This window comes from Symphalangus syndactylus, chromosome 22, assembly GCF_028878055.3.
Source record: "Symphalangus syndactylus isolate Jambi chromosome 22, NHGRI_mSymSyn1-v2.1_pri, whole genome shotgun sequence".
Lineage (NCBI taxonomy): Eukaryota > Metazoa > Chordata > Mammalia > Primates > Hylobatidae > Symphalangus > Symphalangus syndactylus.
This window is the reverse complement of record NC_072444.2, coordinates 24726814-24741389: the sequence shown is the minus strand read 5'-3', so window position 1 is coordinate 24741389 and position 14576 is coordinate 24726814. Positions and strand designations below refer to the sequence as shown.

The following is a 14576-nucleotide window of genomic DNA, read 5'->3' as shown; positions in this document are numbered from 1 at the left end:
GGTGGAGATGGTGATTCGAAGAGGAGGGGACGATAGGAGGAGGTTGAAGGGGAGTGACGCTGGAGGTATCGGCCCAGCGATGCTGGGGTGGTCGGGTCGGAGGCCCAGCAGCGGCTGGGGAGGGGCGTGGAGGAGGCGAGTCCAAGGCCGGCTGGCCCCGCCCCGCCCCGCCCCTCCCAGCCCCGCCCCGCCCCGCCCCGCCCCGCCCCGCCGCCTGGCCTCTGGCCCGCTGGGGCGCGGGCTTTCGCTTTCAGTCGCGGGCTCGCGAGCGCGGCGGAGCCTGGAGAGAAGGCGCTGGGCTGCGAGGGCGCGAGGGCAGGGGGCAGCCGGACCCCGCCCGCACCCATGGCGCCCGTCGCCGTCTGGGCCGCGCTGGCCGTCGGACTGGAGCTCTGGGCCGCGGGGCACGCCTTGCCCGCCCAGGTGGGTGACTCGCGCGGCCCACGGGGGACAGCCGCCCCGCATGCCCACCCGGCTGGTGCGCAGCCTTCGGGTGCCCGGGCCGCGCTCTCCCGGGGCGCTGTCACGGGTTGGGAGGCTGGGAGTCCCAGTCGCCGCCCCCCATCCGCATCAGACACGCGCGCCTCTGGGGACCCGCCGGGGACCCCAGGCCCGGCACACGTGCGCTCGGGGCACAGCTCTGGCCCCCGAAGCCCCTCTTACCCGCGTCGTGACAGGGGCGCACCCTGGTTCCTTCGCGAGCGCAGACCGGGGCGTTTGGGGCTGAGCAGCGGGCCCTGGGCAGACCCCCGCTAGACCGGGGACCCCTCTTTCCTCACCCCGGCGACTGCCGCGGCAGCCCTCCCCTCCCACGCGGTGGAGAAGGGGTTGCGCCTGGGCGCTGCCCCATTGCCCACGCCAGGCACCCTCTTCAAAAGACTTCCTCATCCTCTGGGCGACGGTTTTCCGATTTCTTAGAAATACCAGGGTCCTGTGTCTGAAGAGCAGGACCAGGTGTGTGTCAGGTCCACTGAGGGCACAGCTGGAGGGCGAGCTGCCTGTCTGCTTCCTCCCAGTGCGTCCGGGGCCTACTGCAGAGTCTGTTTTCGGCGGCCTCTGGGGGCAGGGGAAGCGAGGGAGGTCTGGGCTGGTAATCGAGCAAAGCAAATGAAGTCTCCAGGGGCTGCAGGAAAATGGAGACAGCAGAAACCCTAGGGCTCCTGTTCAATATGAACATCACTCCCACAAAAGCAACGGGCGTACAAGGGACTGTGCACCCTTTGCCTTTTTTTGACTGTCTCCTGGTCTGGTAACATAGGATAACCCCATTTTTTTTTTACTGTCTCCATGGTTTGGTAAGATAAGATAACCCATTTTTCAGAGAAGGAAAACTGAGGCTCAGAGAACTTGTATTTCATGGAAGGGCCTGGGGGGAACTCTTCCTCCAAAGGGGGCCTCTCCTGCCTTTGGCCCCTGTGCCCTGAGGCTGTGGGGAAGGTGGGCGTTCATCCTTCCTCAGAGCTGCCAGTGATGGACACATGGCCCATCTGCCCCCATCTGACATCTTGACCGAGGAGGAAGGTGGGAGGTGGCACTGGCTTCTGGGGTGACATAAGGTGACTTGTTGATCTGATGCCAGAGAGTCCAGTTCTTGTGGCTGGAAGATGGGGGCTGTCAGACTAGAATTGACTCACCCACAGTGGGCGTCAGGAGTGGGTCATGGAGAACTGCCCCAGAGTAAGTCCTGGGTGGCCTTTGGGTCAGGAGAGTCCCCACTCTAGAGCTGAGTGTGAATGGGGACGACCGTGGTCCCCAGCTTGACTTTGGGGTCATGCCATAGACTCTGGCCTCAGAGGGGCTCTTCCTGCTGCTGAGCCTGGGCCTGCCTGGGTGAACTCTGGGGTCGTGTGAGCCCCTGGATGGGAGAGGGGTGGCAGGCACAGGGCTCAGCAGGACACCAGGCTGCAGTCCTGGAGTAGCCGGAGGAGGTTCCCTCCCACTTCCTTCCCCTCCTGACCAGCTCCTGTGGCAGCTCAGATTCCCTCCTCCCTCATCCCTGCTTCCCGCCGCCCCACCTGGACTATTGCCACAGCCTTGTAGCTGGTCTCCGGGCCCTGGCCCCTCTCCCACTGATCCTTGGCAGAGAGACCCTTCTCAAGCATGAGGCACCTCTCTGTTTGCCTGGGGAGCCTCCTGTGGCTCCCAATGGTCGAGGCAGAAACTCCCCTGGAGATCCCAGGCCAGAGTAAGGTACCTGAGCTCTTCCCCGTGCCTCCCTGCACATGTGCTCCCCCGCCTCTGTAGAACTGATGATGGTCATTGTGTGTGTCATTGTGCAAAAAGCATTGTCCGTGCCGTCCCGTCTCCAACGGACACTCCTTACCCCTATCCTTCAAGGCCTTCTGCAAATGCCATTCTCTCCAGGAAAGCCTTTCCTCATTCTCAGTTGGATTTGATCTTCTCTTCGAACTCCCAGGCCCTTTCGTTCCCTTTGAGGACAGATTGCATTCTGCTTTTTAATCTAGTTGTGTTTTATCCCCCTCAGTGGATGGAAGGTGTCTTGAGGGCCAGAACCGTGGGTTCCTCCTCCTTCTCATCAGTAGCATCGCCATAGCTCCTGATTTCTGAATATCCACTAAGCACCAGGCACTGGGCTAGGTACTTTGTCACAAAATTTCACTGAAACCTCCCTTACAGCAACTCCCAAGAGGTGGGTGGTGCCGTTTGTCTTTAGAGATGTGGAAACTGAGGCGTTTCCCAGGATCACAGAGCTGGGCGCTGCGGAGCTGGGGGTGGGATTTGAATGCAGGTCTGCCTGATTCCCAAGCTCCTTCCACTGCACCCTCCCGGTGCCCGTATCTGCACTCGTGCTCCCAGCCAGGCCCTCACACACAGTGGGTTCTCAGGATGGAAGTCAACTGAGCTGCAGAAGGAGCCCCTAGGAGACCTGAGCTAGCAATGGACACAGCCGACTCACTGCCAGCAGAGCTTTTGCCCCGTTTAAAAGTCTTATTTGCCAGCTGGTATGGAAAACATCATTCATTCATTTAGCCATTTATTCATTTGTCAAATAAATGCCAGTAAATCTGGCAGTAGGTGAGTGCTTGGTGCCCTCTGGTGGGGATGAGCAGGGTCTGGGCTGTCTGGGGAAGAGGATGAGGGGTCTCTGCCTGATGGGCCTGGCCCATCTACCCCTGGAAGTCTTGGTGCTGAGGTGCTACTGTTTGCCTCCTCATCACCCAGGGCCTGGGGCCAGTTTGGGTTAGGGGAGAGGTTGGGGGCTCCCAGGCTGGACATCAAAGAGGAGTTGGGTGATCTGGGGTACCTGCTGGCCCTGGGGGCTCTTCCCTCCTTCCACCACGTCTCTGTCTCTTTGCCCTCTGTCTGAAATCCCAGTGGGGAGCCTGTGTGTTGACTGAGGGTGTGGTCTGTTGGTCAGGCACCTCTTCAGAGGGCAATGCATAGGTGGCCAGGCACCCTGAGGCAGGGCCATTCATTCATTCATTCATTCCCCAAAGTTCATGGCCACACCTACTCCAAGCCCAGCCTAGTGCCTGGCTCCGGGGACCTCAAGATGACTCCAGCTCCAACCCTCTAGGAGCTATACTACCAATAGGTCACAGACCTCACAGACCTGGGCTCTGTCCCAACTGCCCTTATGAGCTTAGCTGAGCTAGTAAGCCTATGTTCTCATCTGTTGATGTGGAAAGTATTCCCTGCCTGGTCTTTGTCACAGAGCCATGGGTGTGAAAGGCTGAGAACCTGCCGGGCATTCTTACGTCTGAGGTGACCCCGTCATCCTGGCACCTGGCACAGTGGCTCCCCGTAGCACTGTCCCTCCCCAGGGCTGGGTGACGCTTTATGGTCTTTACTATGCAATGTTTCCTGGAGGAGTAGCAGCGATGGTTGCGCGTGGGAAGGGGAAGAGTTTTGCTGGAGCCATGGCATGTATTTTACACCCGACTCTACACCAACTCACTTCTTACTCTTTTTTTGAGATGGAGTCTTGCTCTGTTGCTCAGGCTGGAGTGCAGTGGCGACATCTCGGCTCACTGCAGCCTCCATCTGCCTCTTGGGTTCAAACAATTCTCCTGCCTCAGCCTCCAGAGTAGCTGGGACTACAGGCATGCACCACCATGCCCAACTAATTTATTTTATTTTTTTTTATTTTTAGTGGAGTCGGAGTTTCACCATATTGCCCAGGATGGTCTTGGACCCCTGACCTCAAGTGATCCTCCTGCCTCAGCCTCCCAAAGTGCTGGGATTACAAGCATGTGCCACTGTGTCTGGCGCGTTCTCACTTCTTCGTCTTTTTTTTTTATTTAATATTTTTTATTGAGATAGAGTCTTACTCTGTCGCCCAGGCTGGAGTGCAGTGGCCCAATCTCTGCTCACTGCAACCTCCACCTCCTGGGTTCAAGCAATTTTCCCACCTCAGCCTCCCAAGTAGCTGGGATTACAGGTGTGTGCCACCATGCCCGGCTAATTTCTTCTTTTTTTCTTTTCTTTTTTTTTTTTTTTTTTTAGTAGAGACCGGGTTTTGCCATGTTGGCCAGGCTGGTCTCGAACTCCTGAACTCAAGTGATCCACCTGCCTCGGCCTCTTGAAGTGCTGGGATTACAGGCGTGAGCCACCCCACCTGGCCCCATTCTCACTTTTAAGCCACGCTTTTCTGTCCTCAGATGTGCTGCACACACACTTGCCCCAGGGCCTTTGCACTTGCTTTCCCCCCGCCTCCAATACTCCTCCTGCTGACGTCTCTTGATCTCCTTCCCTCGCTTCCTTCTGCTGAAGTAGACAATCCTGCCTGTAGATGCTCCCTGCCAGGCACTCGCACTCCCTGACCTGCTTTGTATTCCTGTATAATGCTCTTGACCTATTCTATTTCTTTCACTTTTATTATGCCTTCCTACAAGATTGTAAGTACCGTGAGGACAGGGACTCATTCACCACTGTAGACTCTAGCCTAGAATAGGATTTTTCAATCAGTGCCCTTGACTTTAATTCTTTGTTGTGGGGCTGTCCCGTGAGCTGTAGGATGTTTAGCGGCATCCCTGGCCTCTACTTATTGGATGGCAGTAGCACCACCCTCCCTTGTGACAAAAATGTCTCCAGATATTGCTAAGTGTCCTTTGGGGTTGGGGGATTGCCCCCGATTGAGAACCACTGGCTTAGGACAGTGCCTGGCACATAGTAAGTGTTCAAAAAATATTCATCTGACCTTGACCTTGATAATGGCCCTGTTTTACAGATGAGGAGACGGGGGTTTGAAAAGTCAGTGGTGGCAGGGTGGGGTTCTGTTTGCCTCCATCTCTTAGGATATTTTTCTGGGCTCCTCTTCCCATTGAATGGTGTCTGCTGAGGTTAGGGATCCTCTCCCCAAATTGCTCACCCCCTCGACATCCCTCGTGTAGTGAGGGATGGGGCCACTCACTGACGGTGACTCAGGGCCCCAGAATGCATGTGATTTACCCAGAAGCGGGCAAGGAGGGAAGTTGGGGTTTGGGGTGCCATGGGGTGAACAGGAACAAAGGAGAGGCGCTGTGGCTCCCAGTTCTGGACCCTCGTCTGGGCACAGGGAAGCAGCACTGATGACTCTGGGGAAAGGCCCAGGCCTCTGAATCAGATAAACCTCAAGTCGTTGCTCTGCTGTTTTACTGGCTGTGTGACCTTGGCAAGTCTTTCTATCCCTCGGAGCCCCTGTGTTCTTATCTGTAAAATGGGAGTAATCCTAGCCTCACGGGCTGGCTGGCAGGATTAAAAGTGCTTTCTAATCCTGGCATTGGCAGCTATTTGAGCCATTGGTGGCTTTGAAGGTCTGACCCGACTCTCTGGGCCATGGGGTGGTGCTCGGGCCTAGGCGGGGACCCCTGTGGAGTCAGCCTCTCTGCTCTGAGCCCCAGGGCCCGGCAGCTTGGGTGGCAGCCCTGCAGTTGCCCAGAGTTCCTGTCTAAGTGGCTTTGCTGCCCATCATCTCAGAGAGCAACTTCTTTCCTCCCTGCCTTTTCCTGTCTGTGCTTCTGCCCCAGTGCCCCCTAGCTGGCCTCTCATACCCACTGCTTGACAGCCTGGTCTTAGGACACCGTATTGTGGCAAATGCTGTGGGGTCAGGATATCGCCTCCCCTCCCTTTGCCACCCCTTTTAGTGAGTAACAGGTGTTGCGTGTTTGGGGGATGAGTGAGGGGTACATTTGGTGAAGCACAGAGAGAGTGCACAAGGCTTCAGCTTGCAAGATGGGCACGGCAAGATTCCAGGCCGTCTCCAAAACCTCTTCCATCTCCAACCTCTGTGCTGCTGAAGGTTCTGTTTACTTGTGACCCTCAGAAGGGGATGCCCTGTGGGGCCTCTTCTGAGATCATGCTGTCCGTTTTCCTGCCTCCAAGTGACTTCTAATCCAGCATGGCTCTGAGGAAGGAGCACTGACTTGGGTGTTGGGAGATCACAGTTCCCATCTGAGCACTGTCACTGGCTTGCTGTGCTACCTTGCTTGGGTTACTTAACCTCTCTGGGCCTAAGCATCCCTATCTATGAAACCTAACAACCCTGGTTCCAATGCTTTCCTAGAATATTGGGGAAGTGTCAGCTTGGAGTATACTTGACAAAGGCCACAGATTGGGGGTGGGGTATCTAAAAGTCCCCAGGAAGGAGAGCCCAGGACTCCCCACTGTCAATATCTTGGTTCCCCAGCTTCTCTTCTTCTTGCTGACCTCGATCTCACTTGCTTTGGGTGGAATGATTTCCTGACTCAGGCTCCAGGGCCATCAAGAATTCATGGCTGCCTTTCAGGCTTCATGAAGGACATGGTGGATCTCCTTAGGCAGAACTGGGGTTTGTGGATGTCCTGCCTCTCTGCCCCTTGGTACCTAGGTGGCACCTTGTCAAGTTCAGGAGCTAGATCCTTTCCCCTTCCCCACACTGTAGGAAAGTCCTCACCGTAGGCAGGCGCTGCAGAGCCTGCTGTCTGGAAACCCACAGGTTCAAGGAAGCCTTGAGCAGGAAGGGCGTTCTCCTTGAAGACGCCCTTTGTCGCCGGTAATGGGTGCAGGCTGCTCTGACCCGGTTCTGAGTCCTGCCCCCTTCCCGGCCTAGGGCTTTGGGCCTTGATCACCTCTGCTGAGCAGCTGACCGCGGGGCTGGGGCTCTGACGCTCAGGACCCACCTCTCTGGGACCCACAGTCTTTTTCCACTGTGGCGTGTAGTGATGTCACAGGTGGCAGTGATGTCACTGTGGTTTGAGGTACTTGGCTGTGAGCCCTGAAGGAGGAAATGTCTGTTCGCTGATGGGGGGTTGGAAGAGATCATTGACTTCTGCCCCAAGCGTGAGCCCCAAGTGTGCAGGGGGGAGTGTAGGGGGAGGGCTGTTGGCGGTGCATCCCAGGGCTCTGGCTCTGCCCTTGCATCTAGCCTGTCTTTCCTGTGGGCTGTGACAAGCCACCCTGCATCTCTAAGCTCCATTTCTTCTTCTTCTTCTTTTTTTAGATGGAGTCTGGCTCTGTTGCCCAGGCTGGAGTGCAGTGGTGTGATCTCGGCTCACTGCAACCTCTGCCTCCCAGGTTCAAACTATTCTCCTGCCTCAACCTTCCAAGTAGCTGGGATTACAGGCATGTGCCACCACACCTAGCTAGTTTTTGTATTTTTAGTAGAGATGGGGTTTCACCATGTTGGCCAGGCTGGTCTCAAACTCCTGAGCTCAAGTGATCTGCCCGCCTTGGCCTCCCAAAGTGCTGGAATTACAGGCATGAGCCACTGCGCCCAGCCTCCATTTCTTCTTTGCAGAGTAGGAGGGGTTGGAATTGTCACCCTGGAGGTTCATGATTGCTAGATTATTGATTCTGTTGCTGGATTCAGGAGACCTGTTAGCTGGCTAGTTCACAGCAAGTTTTGGGTGTTTGGAGGGGGGCTGCAGAGCCCCTTCTCAGGCCCCAGGAGGGCCAGCTGCCCTCCCTACCCCCTCTTTTGGACACGAGTGGGCATGTTCTGCTGGGAAAACAGACAGTGTAACCTGACTTCGAGGGCTGCAGGCTGAATCTCTTTCAGACGTACTGGCTCCTTGAGAGGCCTAGCAGATCTCTACTCTGTGGGTCCCTTTCGGAGCTGGGGCTCAGGTTTGACCCAGCCACTCTGACCGGAGACAGCGCAGAAATCCCCAGGAGCATTTGTTTGTTTTCCTTTGCTGTCCAGACAGTGGCCCACCGTCTGCTTCAGTCTGAGTGTGGCCCTGCACTAGTGAGACTGATGTGGCCACGGGTTCAGAGAATGAGTGCGCCTGTGTGGGAGAGCAGAGCAGGAGGGGATTTGGAGGCAGGCAAGCTGTGGACAGGGAGGAGGGAGGACATCTTCCGAGCTGCCAGCGGGAGGCCTTCTTGAAGGTCTTTCAGGAGCAAGGCCAGAGGCCGTGGGAGTGAGCGGGGCCTGGGGCTGGGAGTCAGGGGTCCGAGGCCTTATCTTGGCCCAGCCTCTGCTTCCGGGAGAACTTGGCCAGTTCCCTTCTCCTTTCTGAACCTCGGTGGCCCCAGCTGTCACTTGAGATTAGCAAGGATCTCCCTGGTCCCAGCAGGAGTAAGTGGCTTTGGGCAGGGGGTTGAGTGCAGATTGCACTACCACGTCACCCAGCTCAGAAGGCCCAGGTGTGGCCCAGCTGTGGACTTGATTGTGAACTCCTGGGGAAAGGGCTCTGGCCCTTTGCCTTAGTTAGCGGGACCCCCACCAGTGCCCTGGGTGCACCTGCCGGCCCCTCCTCCCGCTGACCCCAGCCCGAGTTTCTGGCTGCAACTCACAGAGGCCCCAGGCTCCTGTGGCCCCATCACCAGCAGCTCCTGCTGTCATTTCCTGAGCCTTGCAAGCCCCTAATCCTGCTCCTTCCTGTCCTGCTCCCCAGCTCCCTCAAGCCCCGCTCCTGCATCCCATTCTCCCTAGACATCACCCCTCCCACCCCTTGGCTCAATTTCCTTCCTGTCGTGGCTTGGTCCTTTGGTCATTGCCCTGGTCTTTTCTTGTCCCCTTCCTGATTCTGCCCTTCTTCAGGCCCACACAGGGAACCTCCTAACCGCTGAGCCCTGAAAGGTAGGCAGGTTTAAGATGAGTGGCTACAGGGAGGAGAATGGTGTGGGGAGGGAGGTATGGAGGGAAGAATATTAGGGGACAGGCCGGACGCGGTGGCTCACCCCTGTAATCCCAGCACTTTGGGAGGCCAAGGCGGGCGGATCACTTGAGGTCAGGAGTTCGAGACCACCCTGGCCAACATGGTGAAACCCTGTCTCTACTAAACAACAACAACAACAACAACAACAACAAAATTAGCCAGGTGTGGTGGTGTGCAACTGTAGTCCCAGCTACTTGGGAGGCTGAGGTATGAGAATCACTTGAACCCCAGAGGCGGAGGTTGCAATGAGCTGAGATTGCACCATTGCACTCCAGTGTGGGTGACAGAACGAGACCTTATCTCAAAAAAACAAAACAAAACAAAACAAAAACCGAATATTAGAGGACAATGTTAGACTGTCCCAGCTGTCCTAGCTGGAGCCAAAGGTTTGTTGGGGACAGTGACAGCAGCACACGAGGCTGTAAGTTTAGGGCCAGTTTATGGAGGTAGTAATACCAATTACATTGAGAAAACTGTAGCAACTATAATTTGGGAGGAATTTTCTAAACACTTTACATGTGTTATTGAATCTTCCCATCAGCCCCAGGAGGTATGTGCATTTATCAGTCCCATTCTACAGATAAAAGACTGAGGTCTATGAACTCCTTTATTTAAAAACAAAACAAAACACCCTCAAGGCTGCCTGCTAAGAGGGGAGGAGTGTGGATTCAAGCCAGCATCCTTATTCCAGTGTCCACGCTCTCAGCCACCACACACACTCCTCCTATCAGGAGTTGAGGCAGTGGGGAGCCATTATAGTTTTTGAGCAAGAGAGTGACAGGGCAAAGATCACTGTGGCCTCAGTGTGAAGCACAGATGAGATGGAGAGACTGGAGGCAGGGAGGCCCATGAGGAGGCTGTCAACATGGTTCAGGTGACAGCTCTGGGTTGGTGAAGAAGCAGAGAACAGGAAGGAAGGGGCGAGAGGCTTGAGGGAGGAGAAGGAAGCCTTTGGACTGGGCCATGGATATAGGGTGGGGACATAGGAGGTGAGGAGCATGCTCTCTCCACCCGCTTTTTGCAACATGCAGCCTCTCTGGCCTTAGCTCTGCCTGGCCTGAGCCCTGAGCCCAATGGACCGATTCTGTTTTTTTTTTTTTGAGATGGAGTCTTGCTCTTGTTGCCTAGGCTGGAGTGCAGTGGTGTGATCTCGGCTCACTGCAACCTCCGCCTTCTGAGTTCAAGCGATTCTCCCACCTCAGCCTCCCAAGTAGCTGGGACTACAGGTGTGCACCACCACACCTGGCTAATTTTTTGTATTTTTTTTAGTAGAGATGGTGTTTCGCCATGTTGGCCTGGCTGGTCTTGAACTCCTGACCTCAGGTGATCCACCTGCCTCGGCCTCCCAAAGTGCTGGGATTACAGGCATGAGCCACCGTGCCCAGCCCCAGTGGACTGATTCTGGTCAGTGTCAGCCCCTTTTGTCCTTGGAGCTTTTGCAGTCGGTCACAGGGCCAGCCCGGTCTTGGTCACCACTGGCTGGTTACCCCGGCTGGGTTGGGCAAGAGTCTGGAAAGGGCTGGTTGCTCATCTCAGGTGTGAAATTGGCCGCACCCCCACTGGTGTAGGGGGGCAGGATTCCAGGGCCTGCCTGGCGCTGCTGCCCCTGTGCCTCCAGACCCCTCGTGCTCCTCCCAGACCTTTGGCTTCCTTGACTGTGAGGTGGAAGCAAAAGGGCTGCTCTCTGTCACTTCCCCTAGGGGCGGGCAGATGCTGGGAGGGCACAGAGAGCCGAGGGCTAAGAGCTGACATTTAGCCTGGCGTGATGGCTCACGCCTGTAATCCCAGCACTTTGAGAGGCTGAGGCGGGCGGATCACAAGGTCAGGAGCTCGAGACCAGCCTGGCCAACATGGTGAAACCCTGTCTCTACTAAAGATAACAAAAATTAGCCGGGTGTGGTGGCATGTCCCTGTAATCCCAGCTACTCAGGAGACTGAAGCAGGAGAATCGCTTGAACCTGGGAGGCGGAGGTTGCAGTGAACCAAGATCGCACCATTGCACTCCAGCCTGGGTGACAGGGTGAGACTCTGTCTCAAAAAAAAAAGAGCTGACATTTAGCGGGCGCTTCTTGGGTGCGAGGCGCAAGAGACCAATGCATTAAATGCACAGAGTGCCCTTCCTTGTCACGGCTGCCTGGGGGCAGGGGAACATTATCCCCATTTTACAGAAGAGGCCTTTGAGGCACAGAGATTAAGCGACGTACCTAGGGTTACGTACCTGCAGCTCACTAGAGGCAGAGCCAAGGCTCCACCCCAGGTGGCCAGGCTCCTAGCGCTGTGCCTACCTCACCCTCAAATGAGGTGGTGGTGGAGGAGACCGTGAGCTGCTGTCACCTGAACACTGGTGCACTCAGTCTGCTGCTCTGAGGACGCCGCCCCCTCTCTTTGTAAGTCCATTTCCTGCCCAGTTCTCATGCTAGCTCCAGCTCATTTCAGCTAATTGAAAACTAAAACTTTGCTTGTGTTGAGCAATTGGGCATCTATGAGATGCCAGCTTTGGGCTGTGTGCTGGCTGTGTGTAGGGCGATGAGTAGCAGAAACACGGGTGACACTGACCTCTTTCCACTGCCGGGCACGGTGCCAAGCATGCCACGCATACTGACTTCATGAATCATAAAGCCCTGTGAAGGGGGCACTGTTTCTGTCGCCATTTTATAGATGACAGAGTGGAGGTGGGGGAATGGCAGAACTGGGATCAAAGCCCACGTGTCTGGCTCAGCGCCCATACAAGGGTGTCAAGTTTGGGGGGAGGCACGAGGGAACCAATAATTAACCCAAAACTGGTCGAGTCTGGGCAGTATAGTGATGCACCCGGGTTGTCGCAGGAGCCCCTAGGAGGGACTCTGACCCCCCTGAAATGATGGCAGAGGGAACTCTTGAAAGAAGCTGAGAAGTCAGCCCTGCCAGGTTGGGGGTGGCGGGTCAGGACGTTTGGGCAGAGGCAGCAGCAGTACAGGCATGGAGAAGTGGGCGGGGGAGCCAGGTGCTGCTTTGTGTTGTGACGGCAACAGGTGAGTGATGAATACAGGTGGGAGATGCTGGCAGGGGCTAAGGAGGTTGTGCAGGTGGTGGCAGCCGCTGGAAGCTTTTAAGGAGAGTCAGGCTTGATTGTAGGAAGGGGGCTTAGGTCCATCTGAAAGGGACAGAAGGCTGGGAACCAAGACCAAGGAGCCTGCAGCTGGCAGGAGATGCTGAGGGCAGTGAGGAGGAGGGGTTGTGGGAGATGGAGCAGGCAACATCAGCAGGCCCCTTGGAGCGTGACAGTGGGTGAGGCTGGGGCGTCTCTCACTAGACTCAGGGTTCCTTGCAGGCAGGGACCATGCCCAGCGTCTTTGTACCCTGGCATTTAGCACAAAGCCTGGCTCCAAGAACCGGATACCAGCCCAGCCTTCCTGTCTGCCCCCAGCTCATTTCTAAAGCAACATCACAGGCAGCGAGTCAGGAGTGGGATGTGTCACCCCCGGGCTGCCTGCCTGTGATGTGGTCGGCCCTTCCTAACACGGATGCTATTCCTCTCCGTGACGGCAGACGGGCCTCTGCTGTCACTTGCCCTGGCGTCGCTGTGATGACCTGGCCTGATGTAGCTGCACCCTGCAGTCCATGGGGCTCCTGTGAACCCCCAAGGTCGAGACCCAAATGCCTCTGCTGCCTCCCACCACGCCCTAGGGGCCCCGCGACCCGCCATGCAAATGATGTGGTTTCCGCATTGCTTGAAGAGGGTTTCCGCTGTGTGGGGGTCCCTGGGTCCTTGGACAGATACCTCTGCCCCTCCCCACAGCTTTGGCACCTGCCCTAAGACCCTGGAGACCCTTTTGCCTGGGAGAGTCACTGAACCACCCGCCCCTGCTCACAGTGTGTTCATAGAAGAGTCACTCCCCTCTGTGGGCTCATTGTCTGTAAAATGAGGGAGCGGGACAAGATCACAGGGTACAAAACTGTCAGAGGGCACAGAGGCTGATGTGGCTGCCATCAGCTCCTGGGATGCCGCTCACTGCCTGCATGACCTTGGACAATTTGCACGAAATCTCCCAAGCCTCAATTTCTGCATCTGTAAAATGGGGTCATCCTGACCTCATTGCATTAGTGCTAGGATAAAATGAAGAGAAGGTATATGAACGGGCCCAGTACTGTGCCTGCACACAGTAGGTACTTTTCCTGGATCTGAACAGTCTCTGTTCTTCCAGCTTTGTGTAAAGGCTTGGTCTTGACCCCTAAAGCCTAAAGCTTCTCCCTGTGGCCACCTCCCCACCGCATCGTCTTCCATTCTCAGCGGGTGCATCCCTGCCCAGGGGAGACTCCCTGGGGAAGGCTGGGAGCATGACCTCTTCCCAAGGGTACTGGCATCTAAAAGGGATCTCCAGAACATTGAAAAGCCATGAAGGCCGGGCACAGTGGCTCACGCCTGTAATCCCAGCACTTTGGGAGGCTGAGGGAGGAGGATCGCTTAAGGCCAGGAGTTCAAGACCAGTCTGGACAACATAGCAAGACCCGGTCTCTTTCTATAAATTAAAAAATAATAATAAAGCCATGAAGATCCCCAAAGAAGGCTGTGCTAATGGCGGCCGGAAGAGCAGAGGGCACCACAGATGTGGTGCTTTCAGCTTTTTCCTTCTCCCCCAGGCCTCCCTTCTTTCCTTCCTCTCTTGCTGTCTATTTATAAATAAGAGAAGGGATTGAGGGCCCCCGCCTCGGGTACTTGCAGGGCCTTGGCCTGGGAACAGGACAAGCAGCAAGTCAGTTGGCCCAGGGTTGCTCAATTCCCCAAGAGCTGACGCAGGCCCACACTGTCATTTTACAGGCAGAGAAACTGAGGCACAGATAACCTGGTTACTGCCCACAGCAGAGGGGACACCTGAATGAGGACACAGTGGATCTTTGGGGAAGGGGCGGGCCTGAGGGTTGAGACCCAGTCTTCCTGGCCAGGGAGGAAACGCAGGACTGGAGGTGAGGAGGCCTCTTTGAGGCTCAGTTTCTTCATCTGTAACTTGGGAATAACAATAGGACTGGCCTCAGGGGGACCAGGGGAGGATTCAGAGAGGCTCTGATGCCGGGACGTCTCTTCGCGATGACTGGCATGAAGCAGGCTTCTAGTAGATGCTGTACTGCTGCTTTCATCCTCACCTTCATCCACCCACTCTGGGCCCACTGCCCTGACCTCCCGGCCATGCATTGAGTATGCCAAGGGCAACTCCCCGTCGCCCCGGCTCCGCACCTCGTGTCACCCTTTTCCTTAGCTCTTATCACCACCTTGAATTCTCTATTGAATGTGCATGTGTCTCCCTAGCTAAGACCGTAGCTTCCCGGGGGCAGGGATTTGATTTGTTCAATGCTACTGTTTACCCAGCACCTACAACACTGGGTGCTCAGCACATCTGTTGAATGAATGAATGAATGAATGAATGAATCACTGCTTTCACCTTTGCCCCTGACTTTCTCCATGGACCATGGACAAGTGACTTGATCTCCCTGAGCTGTGAAATGGGGCCATGCACA

The 14576-nt window shown here is 56.0% G+C and overlaps 1 protein-coding gene across 4 annotated transcripts in view; it reads left to right on the top strand.

Moving 5' to 3' along the window:
* Nucleotides 1–205: 205 nt before the first annotated feature.
* TNFRSF1B (TNF receptor superfamily member 1B) overlaps nt 206–14576 on the top strand; it is a 41146-nt gene continuing 26775 nt past the window's right edge. For 3 of the 4 annotated variants that reach the window (XM_055261428.2, XM_063631832.1, XM_063631831.1), the window contains exon 1: nt 235–423. In XM_055261428.2, coding sequence (XP_055117403.1) covers nt 346–423 — 78 coding nt within the window. In that variant the 5' untranslated portion in view covers nt 235–345. Of the gene's footprint in view, nt 424–14576 lie in introns of all 4 variants that reach the window. The other variant, XM_055261429.2, reaches the window with a different exon arrangement.